Source organism: Cyclopterus lumpus, chromosome 10 (genome assembly GCF_009769545.1).
Source record: "Cyclopterus lumpus isolate fCycLum1 chromosome 10, fCycLum1.pri, whole genome shotgun sequence".
Taxonomy (NCBI): domain Eukaryota; kingdom Metazoa; phylum Chordata; class Actinopteri; order Perciformes; family Cyclopteridae; genus Cyclopterus; species Cyclopterus lumpus.
In genome coordinates, this window is record NC_046975.1 from 13,175,203 (window position 1) to 13,195,177 (window position 19,975).

Here is a 19,975-nt window from a genome sequence, read left to right on the forward strand (position 1 = left end):
TCTAGAGGCCTCTGCCACAAGCAGTCCATTAACCACTCCAGTTTCACGCTGGTACCCAGTCATCCCATTCTTCAGCTCACAGTATGCGCTTCTTCCCCTGAGATGTAAAGTACAGGAAAGTGTGTGTGTGTGTGTGTGTGTGTGTGTGTGTGTGTGTGTGTGTGTGTGTGTGTGTGTGTGTGTGTGTGTGTGTGTGTGTGTGTGTGTGTGTGTGTTCCTAGAACAGACATACATAACAAGAAAGAGGGCAAAAGAACCCACTGTGCAACACAGCTAATGTTTAACTACTCCACTTGACTCTTACTTGAGTCAGCGTCTGTAACTAACTAAAGAGTTGTGACCTGACTGGCTTAATTCGTAGTCTCACTTTATATTAAGCATTTGCTGAGGTGGTTCCCCTAGGAAGTAAGTGCACTGCTGCACATGCATGCACACGTTTTCATGCTTGAAGGAAGGTGCACTTACTTTTGCTGTAAATCATGATATACACCAACATGTTAACTTGCATTTAACGCTTAAATCTGAGCCTATTAGCAACAACTTGGGCAGCATCCCAAAATACAACATTGCATGCAAGTGAGACAAACACAGAGGAAAACAACTGCCCCATAATTTGATAGTGTTTTTGGTTGCTCTTGTTGTGACTGATGTTTAATTATAGTGTGGTTCTCCTCTGAGGCTTAAACACATATGCATTACTTCAGTTGAAGGGGGGACCAATAAAAGTGTGATATGGTCTATATCACGGCACTAAAACTGTGAAACTCATGTGAAATGAAGGGTGCTACAATCCAATTACAATGTAATTATCCATTTAATAGGTTTTGTTTCCATATATTCCTAATTGTTAGTCCACAGTCACAATATCCTCATTACTGCCCTGGAGAAGTCAGATCAAATCACCTCCATTATCATTTGGTAACATGACAGAAGTAATCCAGCTGGTAGGTTGAGGTAGGTTGCACTTGAGCAAGCCAGCATATTTTCCAACTCTGTTAATATTTAACTGGAGAGAAAAACATGTGCTGCTTAAACACAGTTTGACACAGTTAGATTAAAAACTGTGAAGATAATTATAATTGTCAGAATGGGCAATATTCTTTTCAATTGCAAAACAATTGTATGCAACTGACTCAGATTGATTGAAATGCCAATATGAAATGCCAATAACAAGTAAATAACTATTAAGCTCAATTAAATGTCACAGAAGCCCGAGGAGAACATGCTCAAGTTATACAACTCGCTCCAAATATTGGTTATTGGTCTCCTTGTTAACAAATTTCCCTTATCAAGGCCGGGGAAAAAAAAGGCACTTTTCAGCCAACCTTTTTAACTATAAAACAGATAACCTGCCAAAATGAACAAGCTGTCCCAGAGAGAGAATCTGTGCTCTACAATTGACCTTGTATTCCAAACATCTGTCCAAACCAGTGATCCCTGGCTAATCCACACTACGCCTGCCTGCTGGGTTGAGCCAGCCTGTTTATGTCAACAACATCTAAGGTTGCCGATGCTTTCTCTTTGGGTCTGAAGATCACAGATAACGCTTCAGGGAGGAATACACAGCAAAAATGACCTGCTTTTGGCTTCAAACTAAATATATGGATCATGCTCAGTTACAAAGCTACATGTCAGCACAGCAAATCCTGTTAAGCATTCCTGTGAAGGTTAAATATGTCAGAAAAGAAAAAACGCCCAGTGTGCTTACAGGCATGCTAACATACCGCAGGGACACATTTCACCAATATAGTTTACATGTTTGTGTGGTGTTGAGCTGCAGTACACATTACAGGAGGTGATATTGGGGTTAAGCAACATGTAATACACTGAATGGTGATTGGGCAGAAAATATAGCTACTTATTTGGGTGATTTAATACAAAAGTACAAGAATGTCCATTCGTCAAAAATGTGTCATGCTACAAGAAGTTGTCTAAATTCCAAACCTAGTTGATGTTAGTAACATTATTCCAATAACACATTTGTATTCAGCAATCCCGTTTTAGAGTAATATATGACCGTGTCTAGAAAAAAAGAGATGACTAAAACTGGATAACCCACCCATGCTGCTTCATTTAGTCCCAGACGGCACAACAGAGATACACTCACACACGGATGATTTTGGGTTGATATACCAAATACCAAGCTGGCCTGGAGATAATACACACGTCATTCAGTGGTACACATCTCATCATGTTATTATCACTGGTATGTCTGACAAGCAGCGAAAGTGGAGAGAGATGAACTCATAGATCACTTAATGCCACAGAAAAGTGTGGATCAAGTACACACCGTACATAATTCAACACTGCGTAACCTTTTTCTGAACGCCGACTGTGGTGTTACAGTATATAAAAATCTGCCAGAATGGCATCAAATTTCTGAGTTAGTGGTAGACTGAAGTCATGGACAAAGCTCATTCTGAGGTGTCAGACACGCACTCACACTATCAGGTAGAATGACACTCAAAAAGACTCACATGCAGCGTTACCTCAGGACACAGGATTGCATAATTGATTTCTGTCTCTGACTCATATTTACTCATAGCCCTACCTAAACCTGTGTACAATAGCACTACTGTAATAATATGCTATTCATCAAATTATCTTTGCCTCTGTTTTCAAAAAGGCACAAGAGCATACATTTACAGTCCAGCTGGACAGCTTTTCCCCAACTCCACTGACTGTTTCTTGTAATCAATACCATACCTGTGACAAAGACCATTAACTGGACAACATCCTACCAATACTGCTTGGCATAAAAGCCCGAACAAAGTGGTCTGTCTGTCAATATACATGTGTGTTGTCAGAAACCATTTCTGTTCATTCCTGTCAATGGGATATACAACTTGTATTTTAAATGAGGGGGCTTGAAAACTCTCTGAAAGTAAGTGTGCATGAGATAATTGTTTACTCAGTGACCAGATGTGTCTTCTGCGCATCCTCTACGGTTACCATTTGTCAGTGGGTACAATATCAGTTTCCCCCTGTTGCTAGACATGACCAAGGGGTCATGTTTCACAACAGTGTGTGCTGGCTGATGACAGGCACACCTACTAGTGACTCTTACTGCTCTGCTCCCATCAAGACACCAGACTGAATCACACAGCTAGTAGACTGAGACCACATGATGTCATCATCATTATGTCACCTTGAGAAAATGCAACGTGCAAAAGCCCCACCTTACCATTGAAAGTTAGGTCATTTGAATCATTTAGCACAATTCTATTGAAATGTTTTCATGTCTTTTATGGTATTTATAAGACATGCAGCATTATTGTTATACAAAAATATGTATATATATATATATATATATATATATATATATATATATATATGTATATATGAATGTAGGAATGGATGTCTATATTTAAAAAAAAAAATTAAAATAACTATCGTTGAGGCGTTGCAAGTCTTCAAAAGTTGGAAGGCAGCTACTTCCTCATATGTTGTCACTTACTTTGACCTAAATCATGCATCCTCACCACTTCAGGCTATTTTGACAGCTGGTGCACAGCTTTACGGGGTGAAAGTAATAACAGGTACGGTGGCAGTTTCTTACTTTGTAGCTTCAGTTGAAACATTGGGGGAAGCAAATGAGACCATATGTGAAGTGAGGGACGACACTTTTGAGCCCACGTACCCAAACAGATCATGAAAGGTGCAACAAGTTGAACCTGTGGGATACTCACAAATTTCTTTTTCCCTTCTCCATCCTCGTAGTTCTTCTTTGATTTCTTGTCCTTCTTGGGACCAGCAGCTGAGGCGGCGTTCCCCGTGTGTGGATCCATATTTATAACTTAATCCGTTTCCTTGAACTGGGGTTGTTAGATTAGCCCGTTTGGCGGTAATCTCTCCCTTGACTCAAATGTAAAATAAACAAACAACAAACAACTTCCTCTTCCGCCCACGATGTTTCTTAACTTTTCGAAGAAGCCCCCCGTTAATTCCCCTCGGGCCTAAGCTAGTACCCTGAGCCACAATTAGCTCAGAGCTGCTAATGATTTGGTAGAAAGCCAACGGACCGAGTACCTCGCTAAGACGCCAGTCTGGATCCCTGAGGGAGGGAAATTCAAAGCACAGCCTCACGTCGTCGGGACGTAAAGTACAAAAACAATCTGTTGCGTGCATATAATACAAATGAGGATTGATTATACCAGTAACGTTATCCACGTGGAACACAACCCGGCGATTTAAACAATGTTTAAACAATTATAAGTCCCGAAAATAGGCGGCACTACGTAAGCTAGCCGTTAGCTTTAGCTAGGCTACAGTAGGTAAAGTCTCCGCGGTAAGAAAAAAAAGAAAACTCTTCCCACTTCCACGAGTTGTTTCGGCGACTGTGACACGGGCGGCGGGTTGGTATTACGGATGACTTGGCACAACTGCGTCTCCTAAATTAGTTTCCATGACTGCGACAAGTTTAGTTAACTTTTTAACCCCTTGGGTGACAACAGTGAAGCGACTGCGTCTTCAGCTGGAGAGGAGTCTTCCTGTTCTTCTGACAGTCTGGTCAGAGCCGGTTGGGGGCGGGGCCTGCGCCGTGCAGAGCTACACCTGAGAGGATTGAGCTGCCAGTCATGAACCTGCACTGAGCTGTGGGGCCGGGGATCCTCAGAGCTCCGTGAAAGAGTTAACTAGCAGGGATCCGGGTGGAAGGAGGACGAGTCTCACTGCTTGCCTTCATGGCTCAATGGTGGAACGAACTCCTCGTTGACATCAGGACAGAGAAAACTCTACACACCGTCCGATGCAAACTGAAAACTCCTCTGTTGAGACTGCACAATTTGCCCATTCAAAATGAATTAAAAAAAAGTCTTACTATATGTAAGTGTGTATGTATGTATGTATGAGTGTGTATGCTATGCTATGGTTACCTTTGCTGTCCTTATTGTTAGCCATAGGTACAAAATACTAGACAAAAATACATTTTGTTTTAATGTGTTATTTTCATTAAAAACTCTCTCTCTCTTTTTCACTTTCTCTCTCTCTCTCTCTCTCTCTCTCTCTCTCTATATATATATATATATATATATATATATATATATATATATATATATATATATATATATATCTGCCAGAAACTAGAGAAGTAAGTCTCAAACTTGTGATGCCAAGTATGCGCTCCTCTATAAATGGGGACTGCTTTTGAAGTCTATTGTAGTGTTCTCAGTGTCATCTGTAACATATTTCCCTATTAATTGTCTAATGTGTCATAATCGAGCAGTGTAGTACAATAACCCACCACTAGGAGCCAGCAAAGGCCAGTTTATCTGAATATTGATAGCGCAAGTACAACTACTGTGGAGTTTTCGAGTTAACAATGTATATCAGATGTTATACACTGAAGTTTAACCAATAGTTTATTCTGTAAATGTCCAAGTATGTTTGTAATTCAGCTCTAAATCACTTAAAGGGAGTGTTTGAATAACATACTTTTGTTTAGGTTATTCTTATCATGTAGCGTGTCTACATGTGTATTGCATAATAACCACTGTGATCTCTCCTCAGCCATTGTCACTGTTTCTGTCGTAACTTTACCACATTACAAAAGCCATCTCTCTGTGACACTTAAGTCTCTGTCCTTGACTCCTAAGTTTAGATCTAAAACCTCCATTCAGACATCTAAGGCTGCACACTCCCAGATATTACACAGGCAATTACTCCTATCTCACATATCTGGAAAGGGAGTCGGCTGATGTAGCTACGCGATATCTTACTTGTGCAAGTGTTACAATGATTATTATCTAGGTTATTAGTAACTTATGGAACTGTGGAACTTATATTGGTGCTGCTTCTTTCCGGTTTTGATATTATATATATACTTCACATTTACATATAGAACAAACGATATATATATATAGAACAAATATATATGTATATCGTTTGTTCTATATGTAAATGTGACGTTTCAACATGTGTGACGTTGCCATTGCGTAATGTAATCACACTGTCCAAACAAATGATCCGACTTGGGGCGCCACCAAGCGGTGGCATGCGCTGGAGTCTCACTGGAGTCAATACGGCATGTCCAGCCAAGTTAATGTACCAATTGTGATGCTTTTGTTCTCTAAAATGATTTGTTTTGCATTCACAGATTTTTTTTGATTTGCACTGGGTCGCGGTTAGACTTGTGGGGGAACAAGACAAGGCGACGGATTTAATCAAGAGGGCACATGTTGTTCTGAATATGCTGATAAATCAACCCAATACGCAGAATTTCTTCCAACACAGTTGTTGGTCTGTGATTGGGAATTCAACACTCGGGGTAGATGTAGTCTCATGTTCCTCGCTTGCAATATTTTCTCAGATTTTGAATACCACAGACTGCAATAAGCACTGTGTTTATATGTCCAACACCTGAAATGCAATGTGTCGTTTACCTCAGACGTACACAAAGCTGGGCCCAGCACATGATTATAAAGATAGGCTCATCTATCTGTCTTGGTATGGAGAGATGTTTCCAACAACAAGATTGGAGAGGATTTGCGCATCAACGGTGACACTTAAACCGACAACAGTTTGGTTTATCGTAACGGTCTCGTCATAAACTTCAGCCTCAGGTCTTCATTCTCTGGTGTGTTGGCGCTATGAATTGTGGGGGAGAGGTTAATTAAAAGTGAAAGTGCACCGTGAGATTAGCAGCCCTTTTGCAGTCCTGAACGCCATACGGACATATTAAATGATTACCGTTGGACCTTCACACCAGCAGCTGCAGCATCATCATTAATAGGCAGGTGGATAGATGAAGAGACTGCCACTCAAAGAACATTTGAATATCTTTATGTGAGGATATAGAAACAGTCTATAATTGAATCAGCATTTTACAAAGACAAAGGGGTGGACTTGTTTCATTTCACGAGACAAGACAGTTAAGTTACAGTCATACAAAATATTGTATATACAACCCACTGTATCCTCTTTCTGTTACCGTATGTCACGTTTCCATCAGAAAAAAAATGATGAATCTTGTTTGGGCCAGTGAGAAATATTATGAATTTGGACCCCAAGTGCAGGCGCTATATGACACATTTGTAAGCAGATGAATCAACACAAGCTTGGGAGTATACTGTAAAGGAGTACATAATGTATTTCCAAAGTGCAACACGGGACCACAAGTTGGTTGAAGGGGATGATGGATTGATTCACATTTTATTTATTAATCATCACAAAATATATGAGTCCCTAATTTCACCAGGAGTTATACTGTTATTTTTCCACCGGCATCTCCTCAAATTGACCCCATGGTCCAAAGAGCTATCCTTTTGGGATAGTGCTGTGCGCCTTGAAGTGGAAAATGTGGCCAACATTTGCTCTAACGAGGCCCTGACTAATCAAGTTTTATTTAGGCCTTCCGATGTATCCAAGACAAATTATAAAAGGCAACAACTGTATGAGTCCAATACGTGCAGCAGCAACAGTTCAGGGGTGACCAGTCAGTCCTTCGACCCCCACAGGAGTGTCACTAAAGCCCCATGCAGTCACCGAGATGTGTCCTGGTGGGGGTCTTACTTGTAGGAGGTCCGGGCCTCTCTCAGTGACCTATCATATGGCATGGAGGCGAAGAAAGAGTTCCGGAGCTGGCAGTTGATGAAGAACACAATGAGCAGCACCAACAGGAAGAGCAGAAGGCACATGACTATGTAGGTGATCAGGTCCGGTTTGTGGAGCTCGCCATCCCGGAGCCCTCCTCCCCCTCGCCCCGTGGTGGGTCTCAGAAGAGCGTCGACGCTCACCGAACCACCGTGGGAGGCGTTCAGGGATGAGTGGGCGTGCGTGGAGGACTGGGCCATGAGCACCTGGTCGAAGTCTGGGGTGTCGGTGGAGTTGAGGAGGATCTGCCTCAGCATGGCGCCCCGCGTGCTCACCGGCTGCGTCGGTCGACTGGAGGATGACAAGATACGGAGAAGGTTATAGGCTACTGACCCCGCGTCTGTTCAGTCTGGGTGTGTGTCCTCTGATGCACCGATCAAGAAGAATCAGTATCCTGTGTGATAAAGAAACCCAGTCATTCCACTGCACTCAGAATACCTAAATGTCTGACAAGGTCACTGATAAACCTTCAGTGACACTAATAATATAATCAGCACAAATCAGGTCACATAAGTGATCTTGAAAACACCATAAAGTAATGACGTATATGGCATACACACAATACCTTCTACTATGTGGCATAGGATCTTGTTAGGGAATAACTTACTTTGGTTTGCGCTGCGAAGAGTTCAGCAGGTGAGCTGAAAAAAACAAAATCCCGGCTGCGCATTCCTCAGCGTCCCCGGCTCTTTCCGCTCCAGCCCCGCCGACCACGCGCCGTGAAGAAGCGGTAGGTTTGTGTCATGTGTCGCTGAGTGGGACATTAACAGAGCGTCTCCCCTCACATTAATCAGAACTAATTACATCCACATGCCGGCCCAGATCAGGGTCCTGTTGAAAGAGCACAATTACCAATTCCACTGGTTGGCGTTTATATCCACGCGCGTGGTTGAGCACCAACTGCGATAGGCTACCGGACAGATGTCCTAATGATCGGGTCTGCCGGGGCTGGTGAAGTATAACGATCTCCGGTGCGCATCTTGCGTTTCTTCGTGCGCAGTTAAACAAGATCTTCGTGGCGTGTGCGCACAGGGCGCAGAGGACGGACACCCGTCTCCAACCCTTCGCCCGTTCTTTTATCCGGCTCAGCGTCGACACGTGTCGGACAGATCCTACCGACGGTGTTCCCGGACGGGATTATCGATCCAGTATGACTAACATTTGACGAAAGGAGGGATTAATGAAGGACAAGACGCAGCAGCACACTGGGTCGTGAACAGCTTCCCATCTGCGTATTCTATGACAGTATAGGACAAAGCGAGAGAGGGGGAAAGAGAGAGAACAGGAGAAGGGAAGGAGGCACGTCACCAGACAGGGGTGTGTTACTGTAAAGAGAGAGTCACTCAACACAAGTCCTGTCTGTCTGTCTATCTATCTATCTATCTATCTATCTATCTATCTATCTATCTATCTATCTATCTATCTATCTATCTATCTATCTATCTATCTATCTATCTATCTATCTATCTACAGTTTTAGATTTTTAAGGCGATGAGAGAAAATTGAGGTTAGTGGGTTAGTGTGGGGAATGTCTCACACTGGGGTAAGATCAGGAAAAGGGTGTGAGATTGGTGAGTGTGTGTAAAAATTCATTGCAGGGTGATTGCATTTTAGAAAAGATCTACCAGGAGGTCTTTTGTCTGAGTCTTAGTGCCAGATTTAAAGGGCATGAAAACTGCTCTGCATCTCACCTCACTGTGTCTGTTTGTTTAGAACATAGTGTGTGTGCTCTCTGTGAAACTGATTAGACACTTAAAAGAAGGTGCGCAGGGTGGAGATGGGAAGTCAGTTTGCTCTCGGACATGATCATGCATACAAAGAGCCAGACCCTAAAAGCTGTGCCGACCTGTTTCATATTCATATGCACCTGTTCTGTCACAATAGAATGGCTGGCAGGCAGAGGGAGCAAACACAGAGGGACACATACACACACACACACACACACACACACACACACACACACACACACACACACACACACACACACACACACATACATACACTGCATCAAGAACATATTTAAACCATCCCCAACTTGGAAACTTTGATGCAACATGCATATATACAAAGAGAGAAAATACAAAGTTTGAGGAACACTACAAATAACAGCCAAAAAGCTGGCTGTGTCCTGGTGTCCCATCAACTCGATTCAACAAGAAAGAGGATTACAGTGGACCAGACTAGGGTGGAATGTGCACGTCACATGGGAAATCTAAATACTGCCAGAAGCCTTGTTTACATGTGGAGGAACAGCAGTAATTGTGATGGCTAAGGAGATTACGGTTTCTTATTGCTTTGTGGAAGTTGCACTCATTTGTCGCTTTGCTACGGGCTTGCTGCTATCCTCATCCACATCACACACACAAACACACACACACACACACACACACACACACACAAAGGCACACTTTAAGTGGTGCGCTTGATTTGTCCAAAATCCACTGCGATGTTGCCGACAGACCTAACTCACCTATCACAATCATGTGATGTGGTTTAGTCAAAATGAAAATGATGAAAAGGATAGAGAAGGGTTATGATATGCCATGACGTATATGTCGATTGGTGCTTTGCTCTGTGACTAATTGGGAGAGTTATCAGCCTTTGCTCATTAGCGTTCCCTGTGACAATGGGATTTTGATTAGAAATGGTGATTTGTAATTATCCACCACTATATACGTCAATAAGGGTCTCTACCAACTGGAGCCCCTCTCATCCTCCTCCACACTGTCAGGCATCATGTCAGACAAAACAATGACCTCTCATCTTCTTTGCGTTTGTTTCCTACCTGCACTCCGATACAGACTCTGCACACCACCGGCTATCTTTCCCTCTCTAATTCCCTCATGTCTCTGCTGTATGGTCCGTCTCTCTCACTTCCCCCTGCTTCTCTTGCTCCACCCCTCTTTCTTCTCTTGCTGTTTCTTAATCCTTTTAATCCATAAAAAAAGGAGGAAAAAATAAGACTCACCCATGAAGCACTGTAGGCTCAAAATGTAGATAAACAAGAAAACTAAAAGTTGCGGGATTTCTTTTTCTGAGCTTGATAATGTTAATTAATTTTACAGGATGGAAAAAAAAGAGACGGCGAAGAGCTTAAAAGAAGCGTAATGTTCCTGCTGAAGAGACATAACCAAAGCAAATGGAAGGCCTGCAAGTCAACAAGGATTATGTTTGTGTAGCCTACAAACACCAACCACTTTTTTCCTCTCATTTACATGCACACACTGATTAAACGCACAATGATATACACCCCTCTCCATTGTCAGCTAACTCGAGACCTGGGTCTGCTTGGGGGTTGTTAATTCATTACTCTTGTTTATTCTCCATTATTTCTCGGAGGAAAATGGATCAATGCCTTGAAAACATTTTTACACCTTTAAGTTTCAGTCACATCCAATCATGCCAAGTCAAGTGAGGTGAAAGTAAAGAGCACAAACACAAGCTATGGTACTCTGCACTCACAGCAGTGTGTTCCTCAGCAATTGTTGCTAATCCCTCTGAGACATCATTTCTTGACTCTAGCAAGTTTATTTGATTTTTTTCTCCATGAAAGAGTAATATTGTTTTTGTTGCTTTCCTCAGCATGAGCTCCACAGTGCACTGGAGTCGTTCACTACACTGGCAGGAGTCCAACAGCCTCCCAAACATACTACAGGCTATCCATCTCTCTGCTTTTCACTGGCATACTGGCTCATAAAAACAATGCTACCAAAGCAAACAAATTATTAATGATGAATATTTCTAAATAATAAAACCATCACCTCTTGCTTACAAAGACAGATGAATGCAAAAAGACACAGACATACACATTCAGTCGCATCTGATAACAGTGATACAGACACTCTCCAGACAAAAACACACAAAAGCGAGCGAGAGACAGATTACGAGACCACTGATGTGCAAACTCCTGCTTGTGCGCACACAAACAGACTCGCAGGAGACATTTGACATGCATAAACCACAAGCAATCTTACAGACACACAAAGGCACATAAGCAGAGACACATGCAGATGCAGTCACACTTAAAAGCACACAATACACTCTTATACAAGCTAACACATGCCCCAATCAGTTAAAAAACACACACACGCACATCAGACACAACACAGACAATATGATCACTAATGGCTACACAAGTAGCTGGGACTCCTTTATCTCTTTTGTCAATACAATTCCATTTTCTGTCTCAACGATTTCTAACATGAATCGTCAACAAACAAAAAATGTTCCACGCAAATGTCTCCCTCTTATTTTCTGTAATTGTGTTCATTTTTTTCTAACCGTCTCCTCTTTAACCTCCTTGGAAAAATCAGCCGGCAAAATAGGATTTCTCCCTGCCAGCGCATCAAACGCCCCTTTGGCAAAAATCAGACGCTCTACAATTAGTCCCTTGATTATCTCGCCAGAACACCAAATGCTGCTCATCATCTCAGGGAGGAATTAAAGGAGAGGCATTCGCTTCCTCTCAAAGTAAAAATTATAAATGGATACTCAAAATGAGCAGGAGCTCATGCCACCACTCAAACACACACATACAGAGAACTTCCACGTTTTATATACAATACATATGGAAAATATGTACATTACATTCATTTAAATTATGTTTTTGTGAGTATGTTATCACAAAGAATATAAAAGAAACAATTTTCTTCCAAAGTCGACAGTAAAATGAACATCACCTATAGGTCAAATCAAATATTTTGCTAATTTATATTCTCATCTATACTCTAATTTATTGTCTCAGCTCGATAGCAAACAAAGCAGACTCAGCCAGTACAGGCCACCTGCTTCTTTCAGAGTGGGATCTTCAGGACAGTAAACAAACAACAAAAGAGGAGCAGAGAAGTTTTCCTTCTTTTTCAAATGTGAATCATTTCGGGAATTTTGTGTCCTGGATCAGTAGGTCTTGGTTCGGAAGGGAAGGGAGGCCCAAGTAAATTGGTGCTTGTTTGAGTGTGGGGAGGGTCTCTGGTCCAGTAGCCACAGAGCAGAGACTCAGCCCAGAAGCCCCAGGAAGACAGCAGGAGGTGTGTAGTGGAAGAGTGGGGGAGGGGAGTAAGGAGGGACACTAAAAAGATCAAGTGGGAAATTACAGAAGCAGTGTTCCCTGTAAGACAGAGTGAGGTTCTGCTGCCTGTCATTTGAGTCTGGACGAGGAGAGGAGGGGGAGGGGGAGGAAAAGAAAGAAGATGATTACCCAGCAGCATCTGGTCTCCAAAGTCACCAAGGTCATGTCTACCTGTGATTTCAGCAAAACTAGGGAGAGAAGGAAGAAGAGCCAAACAGACACGTGTAAATGTAAAAAAGAAAATGGACCGAAACAGCGACAGGACAGAGACAAACAGAAAGTGACAGAGCAGAAAATAAATGCTGAGACGGACAGAAACAAATTGCAGATTAAAAGGGAGGGAGGGTGAGAAAGGGTGAAGAAGGTAAAGCAAACAGAACACCGAGCAGAACAAAGTAAAAAAAGCCAAAGTGAGTCAGAAGATGAATTGTGGTGCAACGGCTATGGTTAGCCCATAAAAGGGAAACTATGTTGTAGGCACGTAAATACACTTAGGGGAAATGTTGCTGTATATGACGAGCTGCAGCACTGGGATTGTTATAAACATAACTTCCTCTCTATGTCTCACTCATGCTCCTGTCATGCTCACACGCGGCTCTTACAGAGAGTGAATGGGAGAGCGTCTGCAATCCAGTAGATGTCGTATCTGTTCCTGTAGAGCACATCATATCCATTATTCACTGCTGTCAGTGATACTGAGATTAAAAATTCCAAAGCAAATGTGACACTGAGGATGACAATGATGACGGTAGTATTGCATTGAGCCAAATGATGATGAAGAAGATGAATGCTGTGACACAAAGCTGTTAGGGTGCAGGATCTGATGATGATATAGTGAGTCATGCCCCGAAAAAAGGCCTATTTTATCCAATTGAATTCCATTGTAAAATTAACGTACCTGTGCATCCTCTGTGTTTCCACACGTTAAAGCTGTGATATTGTACTCTGATGGGAAATTCATTGCGTCGGGGTGTTGAGATGCTGCGCCATCCCTACTGATGATGTCCAGATCGATTGTTTGTTAGTTGGAGTTAATTAGTCCATTGAGTGGTTTTGGACCAATCAGGACAGAAACTGCGGTGGCTCTTGCTGACCTGTGATTTTTTTATTAAGGTAAACTTTAAAAACAGAGTGATCTGAAGATGTATTTTGTGTCGGACGCATGCATTATATTGATGCTAACTCAGGTGGAAATTTGGAAAAAACGGGAAAGAGTGCATCTAAAGAGGTATGTACTCTGGAGGAGAATTGAGAAGCAGAATATAACTTAATGCCAGTAAGGAAATACATCCTCTCACTCTCATTGAGCCTAAATCAGAGAGGCGTATTCACAAAAGAACTCAAATAAATGCCTTGAGATAAGGTTACACAGCAGGTTAAAGACTGCATGCTTGATTAAGTTACCTTCTACAACCAGATTAATAATAATCAGGCTATATGAATTGCTCTACAAAACGCTCCACTCCATAAATGCACAACATTTAGTGCTGAAGTTCTGAGCCTCAAACAGGGCAAAACTGTTAGAATGTATATATGCATATATGTTTGTTTTATTATGACGAAAGTGATGATGACAATGTTGATGGTTTCACAAGTCTTTTCTTCTTAAAGCCCACCGAAAGCACCTTTGTTCTCTACTCCATCAGCCCTCTGACTGCTCCAGAAATTAGATATTGGCGTTTCACCAATGATCGGGACTCAAGAATGTCTCAGCACTGTGGATTTGTGATTCCTTTGCAGGCCGTTATGTCGGAGAGGTAAAAAATGGTTTGGAGCAGGTTAGATGATATTCTTATGACTATAATAAAAGGTAGATGATGATTAGTGATGAATGACTATGATTGTAAACCACTGACATCTTTATGCAATCGTCCTTTAGTTTGTTTGAGGTTTGTCCTGATTAGTTCCTCTCCAGAGAGCTTTCTTCTAATGAGACACTGAGATGGCTCAAGGGCGTGATTGATGCCTGAGATAGGAGTTGTGTCTGTGTGCGCAAAAGTGACACATGGCACGTACTCTTCTGCAAGAGTTAAGAGCCACAGAAAGAGGTTAAGCCTGCTTTTGTGTTAATGCATGTGTTGTGTTGAACAACAAGTCAGCATTCATCGTTTAAATGTGAGTGTTTATGACAGACAGTCTGGTGTGTGAGCGTGCCTGCATATGCGAGTATTCACGCCTCAGTGATGTGTGCAGATTTCTGGCAGAGAGGGTGTTTAAGCCTACGTGTTCACGCTTCTAATAACATATAAGGAAGGGTAGGCAGCTATCTATGTTTGTGTTTGTACAAGCACCAAAGCATATTCTTTTAGTGTGTGCCTGCTGGTAAGTTCTTCTCCCGGGGGCGGGGGAGGGGCTTCCAGGCAGTCGGTGGGAAACGCATTGGAGAGGTAGTCTAAGCTCTCCTCCAAACCCTTGGAATCCCTGTCCTTCAGAGGCAGGAGGTCACATCGCTCGCTGCTCCGCCTGGAGAAACAGAGAAAGACAGATGGAGGAGGCGAGAGGGATGGAGAGAGAGGGAGGATGAAGAGGAGAGGAGGAGGAGAGAGGGAGGGAGGGAGGGCTCGAAACACTTCCTTGCTTAGGGCCTCTGGGACAAATTACACCATAGAAGGGATGTCAGTTATACTGTGTTGGTCTAAGTATTACACACACACACACACACACACACACACACACAGGCCTATGTTTCCTCATATGTCATACACAAACGAGAATGAACAGATACACTTCCATAACATTTTATCTTGTGATTAAAACTGAACACACGTACAACACACACACACACACAAGTAATGCCCTGAAGGCCAAAACTCATATCAAAAGACTGCGGGAGAGCACTAAAGGAAATCAGATAATTTAATGTCTTGTGAACTTCCAAAAGCACATCTCCTTCAGACATACTTTGTTGCTATGGAGATAGTCCAGAAAAGGTATAGGCTGCTGTTTACTTGTGACAAACAGCATTTCATGGGTTGAATTAGGTCTTCTTTCTTGAGACAGTGTTTTGGCATTTCTGTTTTACCGGCCTGCATACATGCTGCAGCAATGACTTATGGGAAGAGTGGAGGAAACAGAAGGCGAGCACGCGACTAAGATTATAAACCAGACTCAACAACGTGATGAGGAAAGAAAGGATGCTCTAACCAAGCTTGTAATTGTGGTTCATAGAGTCCAGGTTGTAAATATACCTTAAAACCTTACATGAGAACACAAAGGAAGAGTTTAGAGACCAATGAAGAGTTTGGTTTGTTTTGAACAGCAGCATTTCATATGTGAGCACGACATCCAGAGAAAGAACCTAATGGTGAAGCAGATCACAAAAGAGAGGAAAAGTCCAAGCTTTAAAAAGTTCCTATTATATGATTCAAGTCCACAAACCTAGTTGTGGTTGGAGCTGCATGGCACATTACACAGCGAGGGGAAGAGGCGGAACCAGCAGAGCCACGAGAAGGGTTGACGAGCAGGATTCATTGTTATTGATCATATCTGTAGTATTTTAGAAACAGTGTCAACATCCAGTCGAAGAGTGTGAAGACGTGAGCGAGGAGAGCTGACATCTTCTTGCTTTATCTTCTCGAGAAAGGGGGTGCAGTTTTATGACAGGAACAGCAAAACCACTATCTTGAATATTTTATTTTACCATATTTTACTGAAATAATACAAATTACTTTCAGTCTTTTTAATTCTTCTGTATTTGAAATGTGTGCTTCATACCAAACAGTTGATATAAATCACTGAATGAAACCGGATCAATTAAAGAAAGAAAGAATAAAAAAATTACACAACAGATATTGTTATCATGACAGACCTGTTTAGTAATATCTGTGTGTGTGTGCCTGTATGCATAATATATGAATGCATAACTTTCATCTCAACATTTTATCAGAAATAAGTGTCCTGTGTGAGAGACAAGGATAAGGGGAAGAAACAACACCCCCTCCCCCCTTCCCTATGAGTCTGTGCTGTAGTTCAGATACAACTTGCAGTAACTGACATCCAGTTTATGTGGCAGAAAACTGAAAGAATTGTAAACAGAGTTGTCTATCATGAAATTAACCATACATAACATGTATAAACTCAGAGGTTTTAAGTGTACATTGGGTGTAGCTCAGGGACCTCTGAACGTGTATGTGCATGTGTCTGTTATGTGTGTATGTGTGTGCATATCGTCGCTGAAGTGCAGAGTAATGCTGCAACCACTTGTCATCAGCTGGGGAACAACACTGAATATTTAGACTCATTAAATATCATCAAACATACAGAATGATTCAATGATTAAACAACCAGTTTAGAGTGTACTCACTTTAATTCAAGGATCAAAAATATGACAATATACAGTACAATATTTTGCATTAATCAATATTTCGTGCGTACAAGTGAAAAATACAGTGTTTCAGTTAATTTTGTGTTTAAAGCGGTGGGAATCATAAAACCTTTTCTGGGAGTCTGTTCATTCCTTGCCTGGTTCGGCACACAGAAAATAGTTTACTGCTCGCTCACTCTGACAGTAAAAATGAAGAAAGACACAAGTCACACTACCTTCTAGAATAAAAACTTGACTCTGAACAACATTTGTGGACCTGAATCAAAACACAGTCACTGTGGGTTGAACACCTGACATATCTAATAAGTCAACTGTTTCAATTGTGTTTAATGTCTTCTGATTAAAAATGGTCGCTTAATTTCAATGCTACGAAAGGTTCTGGGGGTTAATGTACCTACTAGGGAGCTTAGGCTTTTAATCGTACAAGCTTTAAAAACAACCTGCAAGCGTTTAAACATAGATAGATTTATTATGGCAATAACTCACTTTTTGTTTTACTTTACTGGTTAAGGATTTTAAGATGAAAAAGTTCAGATTGTTTTTTCCCAACCACACAAATGGACAAATGCAATGACAGCCCTCTAAATTAGTTAATATGAGCAGTATGCCCCCTGCTCATCTTTACCTATGGGGCTAAGGATGGTTGTTAGCATCCACACAATAAAACAATAACACAACCGTGGTGTTTTAGCTTGATAATATGTGCATGTAAAATACCCAAACTGTCTCATTTATGAAGTTTTTAAACGACAACAACAACATATGCAGACTTGTGTTGTATACATGCTGGATGTTGCCGTTTTCCAGTGGGAAGAAACAAATGGCATGCCATCGTGTAAGAAACTGCATTTTAGAAATTACGGAAGCATTCTTACTAGAAATATAATAATCTATTTCAAGTTGCTGAATCCTGATGGTGTTCAGGTTTTAGGATTGGACAGAGTATGAATAATGGGCCAATATTAGGCTGCTTATACATGACGGACAGATACTATGTATGATCCCACAGGTCAACATAATCATTAGCACCCTATTTGTAGCTACATCTGCGTATTGGTTGTTCTAGATACAATTCTAAACTTCACAATAAATTACATCTTAATTCTCGTGGGCAGAATTAGAAGTTTAATAAACTGCATTATTACTGTATCACATTTTCTCTACATCTAATATTAGTTAAAGCAACAGTTCAGCTATTACCTTTAAGTTTCCAAAAAGAAAAACAAGACCATAAAATGCCACAATCCCAATGTTTTACAACCAAATGATTGCACTGTTGTTCCAGAATCCCATATCTCTATATCTCCCACGTTTTCTCATGTCACAAACGTCTGGTTGCCCGAAAGCGAGCAGACGGAGTTCCTCTGCCTTCATGTGCCGATAATAACCGCTGACCTCCTGCATTTTAAAACTGTAAACACAACTTCTCAAGGTCATGTCGCCTTTTGGCTACTATTTTAGAAAACACTTTGTACTGCAAAGGCACAATGAAAACACCCACAACAGTTTACTTGGTCCTATGTAACATTTCTTTCGTCTTAAAGTGGTCAAATAAGCACGAGATCTCGACTTTAAACAAAGTGGGAGAGGCATCATGAATTACCCATACTTTCTTGCTTTCGGGCAGCATGTGCTTGTGATACATCGTAATTAAATAATTCTAAGTGAGGTAAAATACATACTATAATGTTATCGACACTTTTGCCCTTTTTTGGAACTCTACAAAGTACATTTCTACTGATATAAGGTATCTTGGAGACAGCTCAGAAGGAGCTACAATACTGAATGCCTTACCGCTGAATGCCTTACCGCCACACTGTGTGTTATGTGGACATACACACACAGTGTGTGACTGCATTTTTGGAGAGAGCGTTAATGACTTTCAAATTAGTGTATAAATCCTACACTGTTTCATCGCTTTTTCCTGAATCATCTGACTCCTGATCAAGCTGTGCATTGTGGATGGAAATGCATTAATTAGATAGCCTGGTGTATAAAGGAGAGTACAGTATATCTCGACAGGCGTCGCTATGCTTGTCCTGACAAAGTGAAGACGTAGAAGCAAAGCCAGCTGGTGTGAATAACAGTGGCTACTTTTTCTCTTATATTTCTCTGACTCCCTAAAGACATTGCATTTTCAACTGTCAACACAAAGCCCCTTCAACTGAGTTTACTTCACCTCTGACCCTCTGACCTCATGCTCTCGCGCAGTCGCAGCTATGTTCTTTTCACATTCCTCCTTAATTGGTCATTGCATAATACAAAACCATTGCTATTTTCATGAAGTTATCAAATGATCACTCTGTGCCCAGTCTGTTTCTCTCACACTTTTGCTCCAATTTCATTCCTGTCTGTCTCATACACATAAACATCCTGCTTCCACCATAGAGGTCTTAAAAATACCTTCCTTGGCCCTGTTCTCTGCCTCCCCCTCCTCCTGATGTCACCCTCTTTCACATCTTTCTCCCTCCTACCCTCTCTCTCCTTCTCGTGAGTCCTGTCAGTGGCTCATGGTGTTCTTGCCAAACTTGTCGCCGAGTTGTTGGATGAGCAGAGCCAGCTCTCCAGCAGCATCGGACTTCTCCTCCAGGAGCTCATAACGGAGGCTGGAAATGTCTTGCTTGATCTCCTTCAGCTCACCTACAACAAAGTCACACACGGACATGAGCCCCAAAACTGTGCTATAGTTGACACGTGTGAGTACATGCAGTCGTAAAGTACAAACAATGCTACGATATACAGAAATACCTCATTTCATGGACGTTATCTCACATGCACTGAGCAAATAATGACACAATGAGAGTGGGCTGTAATGAAGAGGGAAGTTTTACCTTCATTGACTTCATCGCTCTCTCTGTCCACTTGGGCCTTGAGCACAAACCTCTTAGTCAGGCGCTTCATGATATTCTAAGCAGAGGAGAGGAAAGGAGAGAAGGTGACGAGGTTATGTGACATAGAAGCATAGCGTATTCATCCCCATTTGTGTGCACACA

General features: G+C 41.7%; 3 protein-coding genes across 6 annotated transcripts in view; all 3 read right to left on the reverse strand.

Annotated features, from left to right (window-relative positions):
* Window positions 1-4,521, reverse strand: part of LOC117737639 (protein diaphanous homolog 1-like) — an 82,865-nt gene extending 78,344 nt beyond the window's left edge. For 2 of the 3 annotated variants that reach the window (XM_034543725.1, XM_034543723.1), the window contains exon 1: window positions 3,690-4,520. In XM_034543725.1, coding sequence (XP_034399616.1) covers window positions 3,690-3,788 — 99 coding nt within the window. In that variant the 5' untranslated portion in view covers window positions 3,789-4,520. Of the gene's footprint in view, window positions 1-3,689 lie in introns of all 3 variants that reach the window. The other variant, XM_034543724.1, reaches the window with a different exon arrangement.
* Window positions 4,522-6,766: 2,245 nt separating this feature from the next.
* Window positions 6,767-8,830, reverse strand: LOC117737635 (small integral membrane protein 32-like). Of its 2 annotated transcripts, none has more exons than XM_034543716.1 (2): window positions 8,198-8,830; window positions 6,767-7,984 (listed from the first exon to the last, which is right to left on the reverse strand). In XM_034543716.1, exon 2 carries the CDS (start codon window positions 7,845-7,847, stop codon window positions 7,506-7,508), a length of 342 nt encoding a protein of 113 aa, XP_034399607.1. In that variant the 5' UTR covers window positions 7,848-7,984; window positions 8,198-8,830; the 3' UTR covers window positions 6,767-7,505. The 2 variants fall into 2 exon arrangements, with proteins under 2 accessions (XP_034399607.1, XP_034399608.1); XM_034543717.1 differs by having other exon boundaries at window positions 6,849-7,881.
* Window positions 8,831-19,482: 10,652 nt separating this feature from the next.
* The window catches only part of LOC117737519 (short transient receptor potential channel 7-like), a 40,420-nt gene continuing 39,927 nt past the window's right edge, over window positions 19,483-19,975 (reverse strand). Inside the window, exons 11-12 of the mRNA XM_034543554.1 lie at window positions 19,814-19,889; window positions 19,483-19,622 (exon numbers count right to left, since the gene is read on the reverse strand). Coding sequence (XP_034399445.1) covers window positions 19,483-19,622; window positions 19,814-19,889 — 216 coding nt within the window. The remainder of the gene's footprint in view (window positions 19,623-19,813; window positions 19,890-19,975) is intronic.

Bases quoted from the DNA above. Each gene is read 5' to 3' on its own strand.
- LOC117737635 (XM_034543716.1), bottom strand. From the start codon at position 7,847: ATGCTGAGGCAGATCCTCCTCAACTCCACCGACACCCCAGACTTCGAC.